The sequence below is a fragment of the Myotis myotis genome, unplaced genomic scaffold (assembly GCF_014108235.1).
Source record: "Myotis myotis isolate mMyoMyo1 unplaced genomic scaffold, mMyoMyo1.p scaffold_m19_p_1, whole genome shotgun sequence".
In the NCBI taxonomy this organism is placed as follows: Eukaryota; Metazoa; Chordata; class Mammalia; order Chiroptera; family Vespertilionidae; genus Myotis; species Myotis myotis.
The window spans coordinates 192870921-192895355 of record NW_023416313.1 but is presented as its reverse complement, the minus strand read 5'-3'; the positions used below and the strand labels follow the sequence as shown (position 1 = coordinate 192895355).

Below are 24435 nucleotides of genomic sequence, written 5' to 3'. Positions count from 1 at the left end.
TGTTGGTATATTTCCATTATCAAGTTTAGGAAGTGTTACTGTTTTTAATTTGCTAAAATATTCTGTTCTGAATAAATGTTGAATTATATTAAATGTTTTCTTCTCAAAGAAGAAAAGAGAAATAGATAAACCAATCTCCACATTAAGTATCTAGAAAACTGAAAAAAATATAAGAACCAATGGTTTTCAGAAACTGAGTATCAGTCAATTCAGGCCTGAGATCTCTAAGTGAAGGGAAGCAAATAAGGTTAGCCCTATATCATCCTGGCTTAATCCATGGAGGCTATTTCCAGGCCATGATACATGGAAGGGGAACCCAAAATAAGCCTGGGCCGTCAGGATGTCCATAATTTGCAGGGCAGATTACCAGAAAAGAAAATGCTACACAGGGAGAGGAAACCAAGATGGCGGCATAGGTAAACACCGGAGTTAGCTGCCTCGAACAACCACTTCAAAAATACAACTAAAAGACGGAACGGACATCGCTCAGAACCACAGGAAGACTGGCTGAGGGGAAATTCTTCAACTAGAAGGAAAGAGAACAACATACGAGACTCAGAGGAGGCGCAGTGCGGAAAATACAAAGATGTGGAGGTGCGCGCGGAGCAGGCTGGTAGCTGAGGGCGTGGTTGTCGTTTTCAATAGGGAGGGAGTCTCAGATTCTGAGCTCCAGTTCTGGGCGAGTCTCTAGGGACCCAGACTCAGACGGGAGAAGTGGGACTGTCTGGCATCGGTCGGAACGCGAGGGCAGCTTTCTCTCCGAGGTTTGCAGCGGTTGCTGGGACTCTGAGAGGCAGAGCCTCTGGGGACGGGACTGAGAGCAGCCATAACTGCTCCCTCCGCCCGCTCTGTTGATCCCGTGGGACCCGCCCCACCCAAGCCCTTTGCAGAGCCATTTGCCGGATAGCCTCAGGCAAAGGCTAGATTAGCACCTCCCTAGAGGACAGAAGTTTTCCCACTGCAGACAGAGCTGATTCTCACAGCCAGTTGGCCTGGAGGTCAAATCCCCCTAGTATTAACTACAACAATCAAGGCTTAACTACAACAAGACTGCACACAAAGACCACTAGGGGGTGCACCAAGAAAGCATAAAAAATGCGGAGACAAAGAAACAGGACAAAACTGTCAATGGAGGATATTGAGTTCAGAACCACACTTTTAAGGTCTCTCAAGAACTGTCTAGAAGCCACCAATAAAGTTATTGAGATCTACAAGAAATCTAATGAGACCCTCGATGTTTATGATAAAGAACCAACTAGAAATTAAGCATACACAGACTGAAATAACGAATATTATACAGACTCCCAACAGCAGACCAGAGGAGCGCAAGAATCAAGGCAAAGATTTGAAATGCGAAGAAGCAAAAAACACCCAACCGGAAAAGCAAAATGAAAAAAGAATCCAAAAATACGAAGATAGTGTAAGGAGCCTCTGGGACAGCTTCAAGCGTACAAACATCAGAATTATAGGGGTGCCAGAAGATGAGAGAGAGCAAGATATTGAAAACCTATTTGAAGAAATAATGACAGAAAACTCCCCCTACCTGGTGAAAGAAATACACTTACAAGTCCAGGAAGCGCAGAGAACCCCAAACAAAAGGAATCCAAAGAGGACCACACCAAGACACATCATCATTAAAATGCCAAGAGCAAAAGACAAAGAGAGAATCTTAAAAGCAGCAAGAGAAAGAAACTCAGTTACCTACAAGGGAATACCCATACGACTGTCAGCTGATTTCTCAACAGAAACTTTGCAGGCCAGAGGGAGTGACAAGAAATATTCAAAGTGATGAATGCCAAGAACCTACAACCAAGATTACTTTATCCAGCAAAGCTATCATTCAGAATTGAAGGTCAGATAAAGAGCTTCACAGATAAGGAAAAGCTAAAGGAGTTCATCACCACCAAACCAGTATTATATGAAATGCTGAAAGGTATCCTTTAAGAAGAGGAAGAAGAAGAAAAAGGTAAAGATACTAATTATGAACAACAAATATGCATCTATCAACAAGTGAATCTAAGAATCAAGTGAATAAATAATCTGATGAACAGAATGAACTCGTGATTATAATAGAATCAGGGACATAGAAAGTGAATGGACTCACTATTCTTGGGGGGGAAAGGGGTGTGGGAGATGCGGGAAGAGACTGGACAAAAATTGTGCACTTATGGATGAGGACAGTGGGGGGGTAAGGGCAGAGGGTGAGGTGGGAACTGGGTGGAGGGGAGCTATGGGGGGGGAAGAGGAACAAATGTAATAATCTGAACAATAAAGATTTAATAAAATACACAAAAAAAAGAAAATGCTACACAGAGAAAACTATAAAGCAAGGGTCAGCAAACATTTTCTGTAAAGGACAGATAAATATTTTAGGCTTTGCTGGCTATATGCTATCTGTCATAAATACTCAACTCTGCGATTAAAACACAAAAGCTTACAAAGACAATACATAAATGAATGAGTATGGCTATGTTCCAATAAAACTTTAGTTACAATAACAGGTGGTGAGTGGGACTTGGCTTTCGAGCTGTAATTTGCTTACCTCTGCTATTCTAGAGATGCTGGAGTAATGTCCTTAACTTTTGCCTGCGTAATGATCTTCACATGAAGGAATATAAACTACTCAAGGCCAAGTAAATAACCTGGGAACCAATAGATCAAGCAATTCCTACGCAGGACCAGAATAGTTCATGTTCTCAATAAACAAGGTAAAAAGGTCTCTCAATTCATTTGGTATCAAGTATAGTTCTCAAAAACATATCACCTTGAAAGTTGAGCTAAATTATAGCCTAACATAAAAGTCTTCTCTTGTATGCTCTAACAATGCCTAAAAGCAATCCTTGTGCCCTAACCAGGTTGGCCTAGTGGATAGAGCATTGGCCTGCGGACTGAAAGGTCCTAGGTTCGATTCTGGTCAACGGCATGTACCTTGGTTGTGGGCACATCCCCAGTAGGAAGTGTGAAAGAGGCAGATGATCGATATTTCTCTCTCATTAATGTTTTTAACTCTCTATCCCTCTCCCTTCCTCTCTGTAAAAAATTAATAAAGTATATATATTTTTTAAGAAGCAATCCTTGCAATGATCTAACAGATGATAGGTGACTTAACTGCTCCCAAACAAAGTGTGAAAATATTTAATGGCATACCATAAGATATTCAAAAACAAGGCAGAAATATATGACCTACACCAGAAAAAAACAAATCAGTCAATAGAAGCAGACAGAGAAACGGCAAAGATGATGAAAATATCACCTCTTAATTCAAAAGCATTGGTAATTCCTTAATTAGTAGTGTTTTTCTTTATATTTGAAGATGTATTAATACTTCCTACATTTGTAAGTTTAAAAATGATCTTGAATATTTTATATTATTCAGGTACCCACATATCCATAATCAAATAATTCTGATTGCTTCCTCCAGTCTCTTGTATTATCAGTCATTCATTTCACTTATAAGCATGTATGTGCGTATACAAGCAGATACACACACACACAATCAAATACAGCGTTATTTTAAACAAACTGTTATCTGTTAGATCAATTAAGAACAAAAAATATGTTTTTATTTTACCTTACCTTATTTCTTCTTTGATGCTTTCTTTATGTAAATCTGTTTCTGACCTGTATCACTTTCCTTGCAACAAGTGTTAAGACCTTCTTTTAACACTTCTTGCAAGAAAGGCCTGCTGGCAAAAAAATTCCCTCAATTTTGTTTGTCTGATAATCTTTACTTCCCTTTCACTTTTAAAGGATCATTTTGCAGGGTACATTATTCTAGGTTGGTAGCTTTATTTTCTCAATACCTTAAATATTTCACTCCACTCTCCTTTTGCTTGTGTTGTTTCTGAGGAGAAGCCAGATACAATTTTTACATTTGCTCCTATACAGGTAAGTTGTTTCTTTTCTCCCCAACCTCCAGTTCTTTCGCACCATGGCTTCTTTAGGACTTTTTCTCTACCTTCAATTTTCTCTAACTTAAAAGTGATGTGCATAGGTGTGAGGTTTGGAGGCATTTATCCTACTTCATGTTCTCTGAGCTTCCTGGGTCTTTGGTTTGGTGTCTGATGTTAATTTGGAGAAGTTCTCAGTCATTATTTCAAATATTTCTTCTGTTCCTTTCTCCTTTCTTTTTTTACTGGTATTCCCATTACACACGTTATACCTTTTGTAGTTGTCCCAAAGTCCTTGAATATCCTGCTCTCTCTTTTTTTTTTTCCCAGTCTTTTTTTCTTTGGTTTTCAGTTTTCAAGGTATCTATTGCGCCCATCTGGAGTGGTTCAATTGATTGAGCATTGCCCCATGCACCAAAGGGTTACATGTTGGATTCTCGGTCAGGGCGCATGACTGGGTTTCATGCGGGTTTGATCTCCAGTAGGAAACATACAGAAGGCAACCAATCGATGTTTCTCTCCCACATCAATATCGCCCTCCCCCTCCCTTCCCCCCCCCCCCCAGCTCTGTATGTAAAATAAAAAGGATTGTATTGGCATATTCTCTTGCTCAAGGATTTTTTCTTCAGATGTGTCCATTCTAGTAATAAGCCCATCAAAGACATTCTTGATTTTTGTTAGTGTATTCTTTTTGTTAGCACTTCTTTTATTTATTAGAATTTCCATCTCTCTGCATGCATTGCCCATCTGCTCCTGTATGTTGTCTACTTTATCCTCTAGTAGTATCCTTAGCATATTGATCATAGTTGTTTTAAATTCCCAGTCTGATAATTCCAAATTCCCTGCCATATCTGAGCCTGGTTCAGATGTTTGCTCTATCTCCTCCAACTGTGTTTTCTGTCTTTTAGTATGTCTCATAATTATTTCTTTTTTTTTCTTAATATATTTTTATTGATTTCAGAGAGGAAGGGATAAGGAGAGACAGATAGAAACATCAATGATGAGACAGAATTATTGATTGGCTGCCTCCTGCATGTCCCCCACGGGATCGAGCTCACAACCCGGGCTTGTGCCCTAGACTGGAATCGAATTGAACTCAGGATCCTTCATTCCACAGGCCAACGCTCTATCCACTGAGCCAAACAAGTTAGGGCTCATAATTTTTTCTTGATACCCAGGCATCAAGATGTGGGGAAGGGCAGAGCATTTTAGTCATACTAGAGGCATGGTCCACGAAATTTGTGCACGGGAGGGGGGGTCCCCCTCAGCCCAGCCTGCACCCTCTCCAATCTGGGACCCCTCCGGGGTTATCCGACGGCAGTCAGTCATCCCTCTCACAATCCAGGACTGCTGGCTCCTAACCACTTGCCTGTCTGCCTGCCTGCCTGATTGCCCCTATCCACTCTGCCTGTCAGCCTGATAGCCCCCTAACCGCTCCCCTGCTGGCCTGATTGATGCCTAACTGCTCCCCTGCCAGCATGATCATTTCCAACTGCCCTCCCCTGCGGCCCGATCGCCCCCAACTGCCTTCCCCTGCAGGGCTGAGGGGACTGGGGGACTGAGGCTGGATGAGGCGGGGCTGCGGGGACTGGGGGACTCCGGCTGGATGAGACGGGGCTGAGGGGACTGGGGGACTCCAGCTGGATGAGGCGGGGCTGAGGGGACTGGGGGACTCCAGCTGGATGAGGCGGGGCTGAGGGGACTGGGGGACTCCGGCTGGATGAGGCGGGGCTGAGGGGGTTGGGTGCCACCTTCTTGTGGCTGTGGGTGCTGCCATCTTTGTGAGGGCATGGCAGTTAATTAGCATGCTCCCTCTTTATTAGATAGAATGATTAGATCCTAGTCTTTTAGAGGGCCTGTGCTTCTGGACTGTGAACTTCACACATACTTCTCAATCCATCTTCCTCCCCTTATGTGGGTCAGAATGGCAAGAGTGGTTGGAAGCTGTCTATTTTCCCTTTCCCACATGGAAGGCTGGAGTTGGGTTATTTCCCTACCCCTGCATCAGTTAGGCTCTGATAAAACTCCAGCAGGTTAAGCTCTGGTGCAAGTTTCTCATGAGGGCAGGCCTTGTTAAGAACAGAATACTCTGGCATACTGCAAAATGGTTCCTTTTCCACTTCATCTGCCAGAAGGACGAGGGGATTTTTCTCAATATTCACTGAAAGAACCTGGTAGAGATGCCAGAGGCCCTCCAATGTCTGGTGCCCCCTGGAGTTTTTAACTGTCAGAGTTGTCCACAATTTGTCAATTACAATTCAGGTTTCATTACACCAACACTGGTTCCCTGTAAGGCTGCTCTAGTCAGTTGTGATTCTCTGTATTCTCAGCCAGTCTCTCCAATTTTAAGGTCAGTAATTAGCCTTGTTACCTCTCTTCACTTATGGCTCTAAGAAAAGTTGTTGTTTTTCAGTCTGAGGACGCAGTGGCAATTTCCAAGCTTTATTTGTGAGCAGGTAGTGACAACTTCCAAGCTTCTTACATATGCCATACCAGAAACCAGAAGTCTGCATTTTCTTTTAAGAATGTTTTCCTACACTATAAGCTTAAAATTTTATGTAGGATAAGAAAACACATACAAACCATTATTATGTATGACAAAACACTTTTCTCTTTCCTCATACACTGATCATATTCATATTTTCAGAAAACTAGCCAAGATCATACACTGTTCTTAAACATATATACCTTTCCATTTACCTGTGGAAGTCAATATAAAATTATAAAGTGTAATCCTTGAAATATATCTTTCCAACAAGCAATTAAAATATGGCTTACCATTTTGATGCCTGTAGAAAATGTCACTGGTTTTATAGGTTTGGGTTTCTCAAGCTGCATTTCCAATTGAGTAGATCTATCTTTATGCTGAGCCAAAAGTAGAGCAACAGGGAGATCAGAACTTTCCTGTAAGAAAAGTTAATGTGCAATATAATAGTTAAAAAGAAAAACTTAAGAGCAATAGGTCTATTATTTTAAATTATGCCTTTTCATAAGTATTTGATGTCAACCTAAATATTCACTTTATGGAGAACACTTTACAAAAAAAATTTAACATTCCATAATAAGAAAAGGCTGTTTTATACTCATAAATCTAAACCTGCAAAAAATTATTTTTATAAAATCCACATTAAAGAAAATATAACAGGGTCTTATTTCATCTAGCAATGCCAACCATATTTATTAAAATAAAAAAAATTAGAAACTAATCACAAAAAGAGTAGTACAAAGTACTATAACTTGGATCAGATGTTTACCTAAGACACATTCTTTTTGCCAGTGAATTCAGACTAGTTTGAAATTGTTTCCCATTAGATTTCACCTGAGGCCGTTTGGAAATGATCCTTGTTCTGTTTTGCACAATGGAACGATTGTTAAGTACAACCAAAAGTACATTTATTTTCTCTTTTACTGACTTATTTTTAGAAAAGAAGTCTAAATTTTAATGGACAAAATAATAGTAAACATTTTTAATATCTATGTTGATACTAAATCAGGATCACTATTTACACAAATCTATAAACACACATAATAATAACAAGCAAATTACTAATTCTTATATGTAGCTGCTATTTATCCTGTTTAACATGAAGTCCTCTTACATGTTTAAAGTGCTATGGAGCTAAAGTCTAAACTAAATGATATCCAGACTTCTCCTTCCTGAGTTATCAATTAAATAAGAACACAGAAACATGCAGAGGAAAGCCAGGAGGGAAGATCACACACACATACACACAAACACACATGCACACACAGAGTACTTCCTATAACTGTGAACAAAAATAAAGGACAACAATGCATTTCTATTTCCTATATCTAGGTTATTTACAAAAATAAACATATTCTTCAATTGGCCTGTAAATTTTTAAAATAGTAACTACCCATAATTTAATATTGAAAAAAACTATATCGTGTTAACATTTCATAGTACAAAGTAAACATATAGCAGAATCTAATTTTCTTCCCAAGTCTAACAACTTAATATTTTAGGCACAAATGTGGCTAATTAATATAATTAAAGGACTTAAAGTTCTAGTACAAAACTAATTTTTTAAAAAGCCAATTTACTTCAACAGAATTGTCCTAGAATAAATCTGTACCTCAAGAATTTGTAATAGAAGTTCTCTGCAAGAGCAACATTACAAAGATTAAATCTTTTAAAAGTAAGCAGAAGAACACATTTTATTTATAAAATAGAACCATAGTAAGGAGCAAACTCCTTACTATCCTAGCTTTATCAATAATGGAGAATGAATGAAATATACTATGAGAATATACTTGAATACCTTTCATATTCTACTACAACACATCAGTAATGCATTAGTAACAGCACTGCCATGAATTCCTGCAGCTATTCTAGATTTCCACTAAGAATATTATAATAAAATTATAGGACATTTTAAATAGGCTGTGGCCCAAAATATCTCTTAAAAGCTATTACTATCTTTTCATATGCAAAAACACTAACACAAGAAAAATTAATTTTCTTGACTAAAAAGTTAAAACATTGCATCCCAATTTATACTCTAAGTGAACTCAAATGCTCTTGCATTCCTGGTACTTACTCTTAAAAACTAAAAGTTCTTGTGTAAATTCAAGACAATGTATTCACTTCAAAAACCTGCTAATCAATACTTTGGCCTGGATTCAATATCACATAAAGGGACCTAACTATTAAAATACATTAGTAAAACAGCTGAAATTTAATAAAAATAAACATTCTAGGAATCTAAAACTAATTTTGCTACTCTGGCATACAATTTACCTCAAATCTTCCTTATTCCACTTTAGCACTGAAAACTTTAGAGGTTGAAAATCTTTATGAATGTTAAACTAGAATTAAGCAGGAGCTCTAAAAACAACAAAATCTATATAGTAAAATAAACTATGAGGAATTCACATCCTCTTGGGAATACATAAAATGCAGATTCAGCCTTTCAAATTATTTCATTCTTCTTAGCTTTCCATTTTACCTTGAAAGGTTCCCTAACCTACATTAATTGCCTGAAGGTACCTTGTTTAATACTTAAAGAAATTTTAATAAGACTGCCTGTAATACTCATTAAAAGCTTTATAATGACCATTTTTAAAAGATTATTTTAACTGACTTTAAGCAAGCCATCTGGCAAACAATATTTCTAATAAAAATCAGCTACTGCATTTGACAGCAATATTAGCCCATACAAAATTGCAGACATAAAGTGAAGAGAATATAAAAACAGGAATATAAAAAGATTAACTAAATCAGGAGCTGTTTTAAAATCTTTTTCCAAAGTGTTAAAAACACACACACACACACACACACACACACACACCTGAATTTACAGTTAGGATTAAATAAATGGACTTTTTAGGCAACATTATGGTAAATATTAAGCCATAAACATTAATACCATAACATTAAAATCCTGTCATCTACAGTATAATATAATGCCAATGCTTTACAAAAGGTTAAAAAGTAACTTTCAGCACAAGGACCAAACCCAAAAAAAGGAGGAGAAATTCTTATAAATAGTACTTACTGTCTAGTAGAGCCAGAGAATAACCCTAAAATTTAAGCCTCTAGACATAGAGGCAATACAAGTGCCAATGCTATCTTGTTTTATAAAATGTAATTCATTAACATACATAGAAAAAGAATTATAATGTAATGTTTTACTTAATAAGGATTTAGGAGGATAAAAAGAAATTTAATGAATTCTTTAGTCAATAAGGACTAAATATATGTCAACTTACTTTAACCAAAAAAATTAATATTCAAAACTTAAAGTAACAACGAATTTTTTAAAATAAATTTTAAAATGGAACCCAGAAATTCAAACTTCATTGGTATTCTAAACCAATGTAATGTAATTAATTGTTCTAATGAATATAGTAAATTGCTAAGGATTATTTAACCACCATGTTATATGATCTAAACAGTGAAGAAAGTATGTGCAGTAATGACTTGCAGGTGAAGAAAACAGGAAGTGGGGGGGGGGGGCCTCACAAAAACCAATATTAACTCCAGATTATACACAATGTACAACACTTGCAGTTTCACATCTTGCTTCCTGCTCCAGTGAATTAAAAGGAAGCTTCATGCCAATAGCAGCTCAATGAGGAAGGCAAACTTAGTACTTTGAGACTAAAAGAATTATTTAAGTTATAATTACTATGCACAGTTAGATAACCTCAAAATAAAATCTAAAAACTCTTTATATTACATGCAAGAAAAGTGAAACTTGACCACCAACTTACACCACACACAAAAATAAACTAAAAATGGATAAAGGTCTTAAACATAAGACGGGAAACCATAAAAATCCTAGAAGAAGCCATAAGCAGCAAAATAGCAGACATATGTCACAGCAGTATCTTTACTGATACAGCTCCTACAGCAATGGACTCTGAGGAGAAAATAAACAAATGGGACTACATCAAAATAAAAAGCTTCTTTCTGCACAGCAAAACTATCAATAAAACAACAAGAGCCAAAACCGGTTTGGCTCAGTGGATAGAGCGTTGGCCTGCGGACTGAGGAGTCCCAGGTTCGATTCCGGTCAAGGGCATGTACCTGGGTTGCGGGCACATCCCCAGTGGGAGATGTGCAGGAGGCAGCTGATTGATGTTTCTCTCTCATCGATGTTTCTAACTCTCTATCTCTGTCCCTTCCTCTCTGTAAAAAATCAATAAAAAATATATTTAAAAATAAATAAATAAATAAAAAATAAACAAAACAACAAGAAAGCCCACTGCATGGCAGGACATATTTGCCAATGTTATCTCCGATAAGGGTTTAATCTCCAAAATTTACAGGGAACTCATACAACTTAACAGAAAGAAGATAAACAATCCAATCAAAGAATGGGCAAAGGATCTAAATAGACACTTTTCAAAAGAGGACATACAGAAAGCCAAGAGACATATGAAAACATCCTCAAAGTCACTAATCATCTGAGAGATGCAAATCAAAACAACAATGAGGTACCATCTCACACCTGTCAGAATGGCTATCATTAAAAAATCAACAAACGACAAGTGCTGGAGAGGATGCAGAGCAAAAGGAACCCTCTTGCACAGCTGGTGGGAATGCAGACTGGTGCAGCCACTATGGAAGACAGTATGGCCTTTCCTCAAAAAATTAAAAATGGAACTCCCATTTGACCCAGTAATTCCACTTCTAGGGCTACATCCCAAGGAAACAGAAACACCAATCAGAGAGGATATGTGTATCCCTACATTCATAGCAGCACAATTCACCATAGCTAAGATTTGGACACAGCCTAAGTGCCCATCAGCAAATGAGTGGATTAGAAAACTGTGGTCCATCTACACAATGGAATACTATGTTGCTGTAAAAGAGAAGGAATTCTTACCATTTGCAACAGCATGGATGAACCTGGAGAGCATTATGCTAAGTGAAATAAGCCAGTCAGAGAAAGATAAATATCACATGATCTCACTCATTTGTGGAATATAATGAACAACATAAATTGATGAACAAAAATAGAATCAGAATCATAGAAGCATCAAACAGACTGTCCAACCTATGAGGGAAGGTGGGGGGTGAAGGGGTAAGAGATCAACCAAAGGACTTGTATGCATGCATATGAGCATGACCAATGGACACAGACAGTAGGGGGTGAGAGCATGTGCTGGGGGCTAGGGAGAGGTCAATGGGGGAAAAGGAGACTTATGTAATACTTTAAACAATAAAGAATTTAAATTATAAAAAAAAAGTTAAAGTGTATTTTCATCCTAGGTTTAAGTTCTGCATTTATTAATTCAATTGACTATATAGGGGAGCAGCATTACCAAAGACAAGTATGTTCCTCTTTGTATAAAATGATGAAGGAAAGAAACTTTCAATAAATAATTACAACATCAACATTTACTAACTGATTTATTAAAGGTTTTAATTTCTCACAAAATATATGGCCCCAAAAATGATAAAACACAACACATGTCATTTCACATGATAAAGCCTCATCTGCCACATGATAGTTTCAAGAAAAATTAATGGAAGATGCTATGGAAAACACCGTATTTTACATATATATATATATATTTTTTTTTTAAATTGATTTCAGAGAGGAAGGGAGAGGGAGAGAGAGATAGAAACATCAATGATGAGAGAGAATCATTGATCAGCTGCCTCCTGCATGCTCCCTACCAGGGATCGAGCCCAAAACCCGGGCATGTGCCCTTGACCGGAATCAAACCCGGGACCCTTCAGTCCATAGGCTGGTACCCTATCCACTGGGCCAAACCGGCTAGGGCACATATTCTATTAATATGCCGCTGTCCTTACTTTTAGACCCAATTTACACTGCACTGAGACAAAATACAGAGGGTTTATGATAAGCATTTTCTGTCTAAACCTCATTAATGTCCTTATCCTTACTTTTCCTTTACTTTCTCATCTATCTCTAATTTAAATAATCTTGCTTTTTCTTTTTATTCCTGGTTAGCTGGCTTAAGTGCTTTAAGGCAAAAAAGCACAGGAGAAAATATACACATACACATTTACCCAATCATAGAATAATAAGCAGTATATCAGCTATAGTGAGGACCTCATGAAAATTACGTGGACAAAAAGAGAAAGGGAAGAATACAAAAGACATCCCTGGAGAGGACGACTTTCTAGTTGTGAGTTTACCAATATTACTGGGTTAAAAGCATCAAATAATATATGAAATCTATGAAACAGTTCATAAAATTTAGTTATAATTCTGGCTGTTATCTAACAACTAGAGACCCGATGCACAAAATTCGTGCCAGGGGCTCGGCCCTCGCAGCCCCGGCTTTGTCCAGAAGGTCTAAATAGCATATTAGGCTTTTATTATTATAGATGTCAACAACTAGAGGGGCTAATTGCAGGAAAATGCCAATAACTTGCAAAACATCACCATTTCTTCTCATTCTTTTCCACACAAAAATATGAAATACAGTTCTCACAGAGTAACCAGAATCACTGCAAACTTCAGCCCAGAGCCAAAACAATTTAAAATGAACCAGTTATTAGAAAACCAGTATTAATCAGGAAAAAAAAATGCTCGGAAAACAATGTGTTTTAAGACAGTAAGCTTAGAAACATGTAAACAATCTATTAACCGAACATTGGATTTTGTCATTTATATTACTCTCGCTTCTGAAATAAAATGGGTATTGTAAAAAAAAATTTTTTAATAAAGGAATCAAAGTTTAATACACCAGCACAAACTGCAGAAATGCCATTAAAATGTCATTATCCAGCATAATAAATAAGAAACACAAACCCCGAAGACTGATTTTTTATTGTAATTAGCATTAATACATACCAGTTCATCTAAAAGAGCCTGCTTATTCTTCCTTTTTAGAATTTGCTGTAGTTGTTCTTCTTTTTGTATAAACAGTCTTTTTTGTTCATTTTCCTGTCGTTCTACCTCTAAAGCTTCTTCCAATTCCTCCTGTTCCCGTGTCTAAAACAGAAACATTTATATGGTATAGAATAAACTTAGTAACCAACATTGATCCTATACCACATTCTGATTTTTTCCTTTTTTGGAAGCATAAAACAAAGTAGCCACTTATTGTTTAATAGTGCAGCAATTACACTTTGAAGGAACTAAAATTCATTTTATTTCATATGGATGTATTACTATTAAAGAGAATGACATATAGCACTAAACAAACACCTAAACAAAGTACATCGAAGCAAGTTGCAGAATTGCAGGAACTGTGCTTAATAATGGGTTAATCCTATCTAATAAAAGAGAAACATGGTAATTGGAGTACGACCGCTACCCTTCCCATTGGCTAATCAGGGCAATATGCAAATTAACTGCGGGCCAAGATGGCGGCCGGCAGCCAGGCAGCTTGAAACTAACATGAGGCTTGCTTGCTTCAGTGATGGAGCAACGTTCCCTGCCTGCCGCTGCAGGCCTCTGAGCTGCAACTCTAAGCAACTATGTAACAAATATAGAAGCTAAACAAAACCGCAGAAACCTGCTTTAGTCCGCAGGGCTTCAGCCAGCAGGATCGCAACATTGTAAGCAAAGGCCAGAAACCTACTTTCAGCAGCGGAGGCCTAAGAGCTTGAGCCAAGCCTCAAAGCTAAAGCTGGCCCAGAATTTTAAAAAAAAGAAAGAAAAAAAGGAGCGGTTGGGAGCTTCAGTCACCCCCAGCCTGAAAACAGCCCTCAGCCCCTCACCCAGACTGGCCAGGCACCCCAGTGGGGACCCCCACCCTGAAGGGTGTGTGACCAGCTGCAAACAGCCATCATCCCCTGACCCAGGCTGGCCAGGCACCCCAGTGGGGACCCCCACCCTGATCCAGGACACCCTTCAGGGCAAACCAGCTGGCACCCACCCGTGCACCAGGCCTCTACCCTATATAGTAAAAGGGTAATATGCCTCCCAGCACCGGGATCAGCAGAGCTGAGAGGCCTCCCGGCACCGGGATCAGTGTAACAGGGGGCAGCGCCCAAACCCCGATTGCCCTGCGGCTCTGTGTGTGACAGGGGGCGGGGCCACAACCTCCCTATCCACCCTGCTCTGTTCGTGACAGGGGAAGGCGCCCCAACCCCCTGATCAGCCCTGCTCTGTGCCTGATAGGGGGGAGCTCCCCAACCCCCTGATCGCCCTGCGGCTCTGTGTGTGACAGGGCGCGGCGCCCCAACCCCCTGATCGGCCCTGCTGTGTGTGTGACAGGGTGTGGCGCCCCAACCCCCCTGATGGGCCCTGCTCTGTGCGTGACAGGGGGTGGCGCCGCAACCTCCCCATCGACCCTGCCTTGAGTGTGACAGAGGGCGATGCCCCAACCCCCCAAATGGCCCTGCTCTGAGCCTGACCAGGGGCTGCACCTAGGGATTGGGCTTGCCCTCTGCCACCCGGGAGCAGGCCTAAGCCAGCAGGTCGTTATCTCCTGAGGGGTCCCAGACTGCGAGAGGGCACAGGCCGGGCTGAGGGACTCCCCTCCCCCACAAGTGCACAAATTTTTGTGCACCAGGCCTCTAGTCTTATATAATAAAAGGCTAATATGCCAATAGACCAAATGGTTGAACAACCGAACAACCGGTCGCTATGACGTGCGCTGACCACCAGGGGGCGTGCACAAAACATGATGGACGTCGGCAACAGGCGACAGAGCACCGAAGATGGCGGGTGTCGGCCACAGCAGGATGGTGGAGCAGCTGAGCGGGGAGCCAGACCAAGTCGGGGCACCAGTCAGTGTCTTCAAGGCAAGCCTCTGGTGGTTACTAAAAATTCTTTGCTCCTGCACACTGTGGTCCCGCCCAGTGCTTGCACCTGCTGCTGGCACCGGCCCCGCTCACACCTGCAGCTGGCGCTGAAGCCACAGCTTACACCCGCTGCCGGCACCCAGCACCAGTCCTGATCGCTTGGCGCCATCAGTGGGTGTGAGCAGCGGCTGCCGCCCCGATCACCCCTGAGGGCATCTCCACCTCCCCCTGCTCCTGAGGGGCAATCGGGGCAGCAGCTGCTGCTCACACCCATTGACAGCACCGGCCCTGCTCCCACCTGCTGCTGGCGCTGGCCCCAATTGCTCCACGCCGTCAGCGGGTGCGATTAGGGCCGGTGGCGTCAGCACATGGGAGTGGCAATGGTGGGAACAGGGCTGCTGGCAGACAGGGAACCAGGGGCCACGGCAGAAGGGACTGGGCGGGGGCACGGAGGATGGGCAGAGACCCGCCCCTGTGCCCACTGCAGCCTCACAGCCCACACAGTTCCTTTGAAGGTGCATGAATTCATGCACTGGGCCCCTAGTTTATTTATAATGATTAAAGACAGTTTCAAGCATTCATTTTACGGGCTTTAACAAGGAAAACAAAACAAAATAAGAAATACAACAACAAACAGACACTCTCTATACAGAACTATTGACTGATACACTCTAAAAGATTAGCTTATTTAATAGCAATAATTTCAATGTTCTTCAGAAATATTAATTACTTGCAGGCTCTGAAATCTATTCCAACCCTAACTCATACTTAAATGCAGTACTACATCAAGTCTTTGCTCTTTAAGTCTTATGAATAAAAAATACAGTACAAATCTGAATGGCTTTATTTTAAAAACTTGACTCTTGCTCTTTAAAACGTTGTAGTGTTTTTTATTTTGTTTTGTTGTGTGTGTTTTTTAAATATATTTTTATTGATTTCAGAGAGGAAGGGAGAGGGAGAAATAGAAACATCAATCTTGAGAGAGAATCATTGATCACTGCCTCCTGAAAGCCCCCCATTGGAGATTGAGCCCACAACCCAGGCATGTGCCCTAACTGGGAATCAAACTTTCACCTCCTGGTTCATAGGCTGATGCTCAACCATTGAGCCACACTATATAGAATGTGGGGGAGAGAGCATAATAGGTTTGGGGACCACCAACATAATATTGAAATTAACAGAGACTTCAGATAAAAGTATACTTTTATGTAAAACTAGAGGCCCGGTGCATGCCCGTTGGCCTGGCCTGTGGGGATCGGGCTGAAACCGGCTCTCCAACATCCCCTGAGGGGTCCCAGATTGCAAGAGGGTGGTTCTTGGGTGACGCACCCTGGAATCGGGCTCCCTCCTCTCTGGTTCCGAGTGCGTTATCTAAGAACCGCAGCTGGCAAGTTACTGCAGCTCGGCAGCTCCTTCATTGAGGTCTGTCCACTGGTAGTCATTGCGCATCATGCTACCAGTCGGATGGTTAGACGGTTGCTTAGGCTTTTTAATATATTGATAATATTTAAAACACTATTAGATGTTTTTATTTCATACATTAGATAAACTTCCCCCCAAAAAACCCACAAAATTTTCACGCAAAAAGATTCAAACTCAGTACATCTAAAATTAAGTTTAGCATCTGGTTTCTCAAAGCTGATCATCCCCCTATATTCCTTATCTATATATATAAAAGGCTAATATGCAAAGTGTCCCCTCGGGAGTTCTTTGACTAACCGGGAATTTGATCACTCACTATGATGTGCACTGACCACCTGGGGGCGACACGGAACGAAGGAAGGCCCTGGAGGGCAGCAGGCAGCTGGGGAAGGAAGGGCGTGGCAGGCAGCCAGAAAGCCCCGATTGGCCCTGATCGCCAGCCAGGCCTAGGGACCCTACCCGTGCACCAATTTTGTGCACCAGGCCTCTAGTTTCTAATAAATGTATACCTATATTTCAGTCAACTCAAGCTGAAATCTCAAAGTTATCTTTATTTAATCTCTCTCCCCATCCCACCATGCCCCTTACATTAAATTGATCACTATTAGCACCTCTCCCTATAATTTTTCAAAGGTTCCCTCCTTTAGTACTGAGGTTGCTACTCTAACTCAGACCCCCAGTGGAGAAGAGAACTCAAACTTGATCTAGGGGACTAATATGAATAAATATAAAAAGTTAGGGTTAGGGACTGAGGTATAAGGGCTGGAAAAGTGAACTACTTGATTTGGAGGCCCATAAGCAGAAAAAGATGAGCTTCATAATAAAGCAGTGACATATAAGTAATTAAGTATGACAACTGTTAGAGAAATATACCCAGGCTACAGAGGGAACAGAATTGATAGAGTGGTAAATTCTCTTTGGAGGACAAGTAGAGTTAGAAAAGATTTCATAGAACGTTGTGGGTTTAATGTGTCCCAGGTTTAATGTGTCCCAACAAAAATACACATTGAAGTCTCCCCCCCACCCCAATTTTAAATAACTTTTTTTTTTTTTCATAGTGTCTCACAGTGGAAATCAAGCCATCTTCTTCAAATACCTCACTCTAGTCACCGGGTCCTGCCAGGACAAGCATTTCAAAAGACTAGCTGAAATTTTATACTTCTGGGACTTCTGAAAGGCATGTGGCCTCTCTCCTGAGCCATTTGTGTATCTTCCTCCCTTGCTTTTTAAATGGCCTTTTAGAGTGCTGCAGGCTTTGGGCAGATCAAAAATGTCACAGAAATATACTGTGTGAAAGCACCTCAGGAGTAGATTAGAAATGGTGCGGAGAGTAATTACAACAAGAATGAGTCCAGTGGTTCAATGGGAATTCCAAAAAAGCATCCCAGCTCACCCCACTATATAAATCAGAGAGTTTAGAGAGGCCTAGGAAAATTAAGAAGAGAAGCATCGATATTTAAGGGCTCCCCTGCACCAAATTTCAATCACTTTGAGGTTCAACATCGTAATTTTTTCCCAGGAAAAAAAGCTGAAAACTCCCTCTGACAATTCCTACTACTGAAATCATGATTTCTTGTTTGTTTATTTTGTTCTTTAGATTTCACATAAAGGTGAAACCATATGGTATTTGTCTTTCTCTGACTCATTTCACTGAGTATAACACCCTCTAGGTCCATCTATGCTGTCGCAAAAAAAGTTTTCATTCCTTTTTATGGCAAAATAGTATTCCATTGTGTATATGTACACAGTTCTTTTATTCACTCATCTACTGCTGGGCAATTGGGTTGCTTCCATATCTTGGCTATTGTAATTAATGATATAATGAACACAGGGGTGCATATATTCTTTCAAATTAGTGTTTCAGGTTTCTTCAAATATATTCCCAGAAGTGGAATTGCTGGATCATAAGGTAGTTCCATTTTTAGCTTTTTGAGGAAACGTCTCACTATTTTCCATAGTGGTTGCACCAATGTGCATTCTCACCAACAGTGCACAAGGGTTCCCTTACATTGAAGCCTTACCCCTGGTACCTGCAAATGTGATCTTATATCAACACAGGGTCACTGCAGATGTAAACAAGTTAAGGTCAACTGGAAATCTGGACACACACATGCAGGAGAGAAGGTCATGGGAAGAGATCAGAGTGGTGCCAAAGGTTGCTGGCAACCACCAGGAGCTAGAAGAGGCAAAGAAGGATACTTCCCTAAGGTTTCAGAGATAACATGGCCCTGATGACACCTTCATTCCAGACTTTTAGCCGCCTAAATTGTGAGGGAATAAATTCCTGTTGCTATAAGCCACCCAGTTTGTGGTAATTTGTTACAGCAGTCCTAAAAAACTATTATATGTAAGATAAGACTTCAAACAGTAGGTATTTACCCCCATTAGAGAGTGGAATGGCCATTTAGACAGAAAAACAAAGCTGCAAAGACATGAATAAAGATGAAATGTTTGCCTGTTATGAATTGTGGGGATGGGGAAAAGTTCTAAATAAAGCTAGACAGCCAAGCAGAACATGAAAGGTCTATCATACCATACTAAGGGAATTTGTGCCACACTAAGGCAAGTGGCAAGAATTAAGGAAATTTGAACGAATTTAGAAAGATGACTGGAAGTAGATACCGATCAATGGGGTTCAAAACTAAAGACAGGAAGACTGATTAGAAAAACATTTCAATAACCCAGATAAGAAATTATGAGGGCCCTAAATAATAATAGAATCAGAAGGGGAACCAGGTTTGAAAAATGATAAGGAGAGCCTGGCCGGTGTGGCTCAGTAGTTGAGCACTGAACTATGAACCAAGAGGTCCCAGCTTCAGTTCCCGGTCAGGGCATATGCCTGGGTTGCAGGCTCCATCCACAGTGTGGGGTGTATAGGAGGCAGTCGATCAGTGATTCTCTCTCCTCATTAATGTTTCTCTCTCTTTCTCCCTTTTCCTTCCTCTTTGAACTCAATAAAAAGATATTTTTTTAAAAAAAAGAAAAATGATAAGGAGAGACCAACAGTACATGAAGTCTGAGCAGATATGCCTTGAACAACTGGATAAAGGACATAATAGGAGAAATAAGTGACTGTGAAGATTAAAATGTTCAGTTCTGGAATGCTGAATTACAACTGCCCAGATTACATCCAAAAAGAAATGTCTATTAACCATTTATAGATATATGAGCATATTACATAATATAATCCTAGGAGCTCAGGAGAAAACTAATGAACTGCAGAAACATATCAGAGTAATCAATGTAAAAAGTAAGCATAAAGAGAAGCGCTAAGAGGAACCTGTGTTTAAGAGACAGGAAGAAAAGAGAAGTCTATGAAGAGGATGAAAGAGAAAGGTGAGAACAGTAGGATAAGGAGGAGAGTTTAGAAAGAAGACTAGAAGCCCCAGAAAAATTGAGGAAAAGTTTCAACACCAAGGAAGAAGTTTGCAACAAACACTGACTAGAGGCCAAATGATATTCAGACCAATAACGAGTTTATCTGCTTTGGTAATGAGGAACTGGTGGACTCTATTTTCTCACTGCAATAGAATATATGAGTTATTTAGTGCACAGTAGGCCTCAATAAATATTGGTTGGCTAGCTAGCTGATTGAATAACTGGGAAAATAACCATCAGTAAAAATCAAACATGGGGGCAGAGGAGGCAGACAATGAAGAAGGTATTAGACTAAGAGAAGGGAAGCAAGTTAAAAGACTAAAAGTCTCTATGTTCCTCCTATTAGTGCTGCCTTACCCAATCAATTTTCCTTGCATTCACCGCCCACTTCAATCCATCAGTAGAATTTGCTATTTTAAACTCAAAACATTTCTTTAATTCATCCTCACTTCACAATTGCTGTTTAAGTGACCTCTGAACTCACCTAATGACTTCAATAACTTCCTGAACTCCAGGCTTAATTCTCTCAAATTCAACCTCCACAAAACTACTAAACCGATTCTAACAAGGACAATACCTTATTATCACCTTGCTAAAAACCCTTCAATGACAATCATCAATAGGTTCTTATAATAGTAATCTAAGGAATCCTGGGAATTCCCTAATAAAATGCCATAAGATAGACTACAGCAGAGACCCAGCAGATGAGAATCCAGCCTATCCCTCCTGCATTATCATTTCAACCACAGTATGCTGAGCAAGCTTTCATTTGAAAAATAGGTTCACCTCCAACTTCATTTCCTTCTCTCTCTCTCTCTCTCTCTCTCTCTCTCTCTCTCTCTCTCTCTCTCTCTCTCTCTCTCTCAGCAATACAGAACTATGGACAACTCCTAGAACTCTTCGTGATTATCCATGCTTTCTTTGCCTTTGCTCATGATTTCCTTCTGCCTGGAACTTTCTTGTGGCAGCCTCCCTACCCTCACCCTTGTCCCATTTTCTTCATCTTGCTAAATTCTACTTGTCCTTCAGGTCTTCACAAACATGACCGTGCCTGGAATACCTTTCCCAATTTTCCCAGAATGGGTAAGGTATCCATGTGCTTATGACATTATATTGAAATTACCTGATCCCTAGAAAACAGGGTTCTTATTCATCTTTGTACAATATATCCTTAGGAGATATTGAACAAATGTTTATTGAACTAAATACTCTTGTACTAAATTGATAGACATTCTGCAATCTCTCCTGCTCATGAGAATCCAGAAAAGTGAAAGTAAAAATTAAGTTAATCTTCACTAAGACTCTATTTCAAGATTAAAACACCTTTATTCAGTTTCTCATGCTCACATTGATTGATGTTAGGTAACAGCTCCATGAAACAAATAAGATCTCCTTAGCAGACAACTCAGTAATAGTTTCTCTATGACAGAAATGGGTCCTTTTATGAGCCTAATCATGCAAGAGATTGCTTTTTTTCTTTTCTTCTTTGATACAACTCTGTTGCTTCTGGAACAGTGAGACTTCAGCATTCACAGAAACATGAAATGCAAGTTGCTACCTCGGTTTAGTAAAAAGACATTAACCGTGTAAGTTAGTCCATGCCCCAGGGACTACTTGAGGGTTCTAGCCAATGATATCATAATTACTTATATATGTTAACTAGCACCATCTTTAAAAGCATGGTCCTATGTATGTTTATCCCAATACCAAATACCCAGGTAAGTATCAGAATTAATAAATTATAATTATCAATTAATAAATTATAATGAATTACTGACCAGTTATAACATATCCAGATGTTAAAAATTAATATCAAGAACAGAAGCAGTCCAAATAATCTCACTGTAACATGAAGGACATAAAGCATTTGTTTTATTCAATAACTTATCATTATAAAGTTTCCAGATATTAGAAATTCCTACTTTAAAATAATATAACCAGCCAAAAATTAGATTATTCTTTCATTGCAACTCTCAGTATTATTTCCTAGTTTAAAACTATGAATAAAAAATGCACTCACTTGAAAGAACAGCCTTCCACTATTGAGTTAAATAGGGCTAATACAACAAGTTACCTAGGCATACATATTTTGTATGTATCTTCTGATGCACCTAGAAGAGACTACTGGGCAAAGACAGTGAGTGAACTTTATGGCACAATGATACTCTCACCTTTTTAAAGAGGCCAAGCTGGCTATGAATGGAATGAGAATGTAGGGTGAATTCCTTGAGAGCTTCACTGCAGGAAAAGAAGTGCCTAAATGAAACACTCTTAGACTATACGGAGGAAGTCCTCTAAACTCAAGATAAAAATACAAACTATGTGATCTGAATATACTTGTACCAGTTTTACCGATGATTACAAATTCCTACTTAAGTACCTCAAAAATAATTAACTCTACTTTCCACCAAAACTAGAAAGCCAAGTTGTACTAAACTGTATATGCTAGACAATTAAATCTATGCATGCATGCAATTCTTTTAACGTTAAAGAATATATTTTAATAATCCCACCAAAACTGTTTTTGCTACAGTAATGTGTGTCTCCTACTTACTGGTATATGCTTACTAGAGGCCCAATGCATAAAATTCATACAAGGGGCTCAGCCCTTGCAGCCACCACAGCTTGCCTCAGCCTTCACAGCCCTGGCTTCCTCCAGAAGGTAGTCTGGAAGGAGGTCCAGAAGAACGTCTGGTCTAATTAGCATATTACACTTTTATTATTATAGATATAGATATACATTTATTAGTACTTCAGGTCTAAATTTCAGCTAAATTCTTTGCAAATATTACTTTTAGAGAATGATAGCTTTTTTAAAGATCATGTAGAAGCATTCATTTCTAAAATAAAAGAACAAGAAAATACTTAGCAACTAACCAGCTTTAATTTATTTTTCTGAATGACATCTTTGTTTTCCTTTTGGTATATCTCCATTTTCTTTTTGGTGTTGTCCAAATCCACATTGTTGGTTAAGTTGAAAACTACAACAGAAAGGAAACAACATGAAATATAGTTTTAGTATAAATCTTGCATATGTAAAAACAAAATTTTCATCACAGTAACTTAATTCAATCAGGTTATCATTCCTTATAGCTCTATTTATATCCTTTTACCTACTACCTATTTTAGAGACTAGCTCTAGTTCAGCAATTATGTTTTCTGAGCCAAATATAAGGGAAGTGTCAGACTATCACAAAATACGTATGTGCCATAATCATATTAAATTTGATTTTTATAGTCTCCACTCTAACTTTAAAAGCATATAAAAGAATGCTTAAAATTTTTAAATAAAAAAACTAATTCTGGAATCTACTATACTGGTCAGAGTCAATAGTCAAAAGAAGCTGTGCTCTGGAAACAAAACAAAAAAAATTATCCAAAAGGATTTTAAAAGTTATATACTTATATATAATTTATATTTTTTAAAAACAGGTTTTATTGACATTCTAGTGGTCTCCAACATGGCAAGTCACAAGCTTGAATTATTTTCCATCTAGTCTCGATCTGGAAAAACATGAAATAAACAGGAGTTGAAACTTAATGGAAAAGGTAAAGGATAAACTGGCACCAAAACTTAAGACTGAAATAATTTGGTAAGAGAAGCTGTTGAGACATGTTACCATAGTTGATAAATTTTCTGTGAATTAGACCTGCCTGTTTAAAATTCCAACTCAAAATAATTTGAATTATAAATGCCTTTACTCCCTTCTAAGTTTACATATATAAATCAAAAGGTTTCTATAATACTCTGAACAAGAAAAACACCTCTTTGGCATATATAAATTCACATTATAAATAAAGTACCACCCAATATTCACCACTTAGTGTTTTTGCACCAGCCTGTCAAGAAGGATCCAAATCATTAAGACTCTCCTGTTCCATAATTCAATTCAGATCTCCCTTGGCTTCCTCTGTAATCTTTTTCCATCCATTATTAGTCCTTCTACACCTTCTCTAATTACTTACCACTGCTTCCTGCTGTTTATCCTATAAAAAGGTTTGATCTGTCCTAAGTATATTTTGTGTTCCTATAAATTCCTTCCCCATCTCACTCCTTCTTTTAACTAACAATCATCTCATATAGTTTCTAGATTTTTGGATTATAGAGTCCTATCAGATTTAAAAAGTAATATTGGAGGCCCAACACAAGGCTACCAATTTTATTAAGACCATCAAATATACTCAAAAGACCAATCTCATCCATTTTTTTATTTCCTCAAAGGCCAACTTATTCAGAACATCAATTTATCATAATCAATATTGAAAATTCAGGCTCATTTAGGTATGTAGAAAAATAAAAGCAATTCCCAATTCTATTATATACAACTAGAGGCCCAGTGCACGAAATTCGTGCATGGGGGGCGGGGGTCCCCTCAGCCTATCCTGCAATGACGCAAGCATTCTGCGCCCGGCCTGGCCAAAGGCATTCCGTGGCTGGGCGCAGAACACAAGTGTTTCCCCCCGCCCCCCCGCCGGCTGCTCCGTGCCTGCTGCCCAGAGGCCCTCCGCGGTTGCAGCAACAAAGCAAGCATTCCGCCAAGCCAC

General features: G+C 39.4%; 1 protein-coding gene across 5 annotated transcripts in view; it reads right to left on the bottom strand.

Moving 5' to 3' along the window:
• Nucleotides 1–24435, bottom strand: part of MNAT1 (MNAT1 component of CDK activating kinase) — a 213467-nt gene that overhangs the window by 97530 nt on the left and 91502 nt on the right. For all 5 annotated transcript variants that reach the window (XM_036309137.1, XM_036309146.1, XM_036309156.1 and 2 more), the window contains exons 4-6: nucleotides 22768–22871; nucleotides 13190–13330; nucleotides 6669–6794 (exon numbers count right to left, since the gene is read on the bottom strand). In XM_036309137.1, the coding sequence (XP_036165030.1) occupies nucleotides 6669–6794; nucleotides 13190–13330; nucleotides 22768–22871 (371 nt within the window). The remainder of the gene's footprint in view (nucleotides 1–6668; nucleotides 6795–13189; nucleotides 13331–22767; nucleotides 22872–24435) is intronic.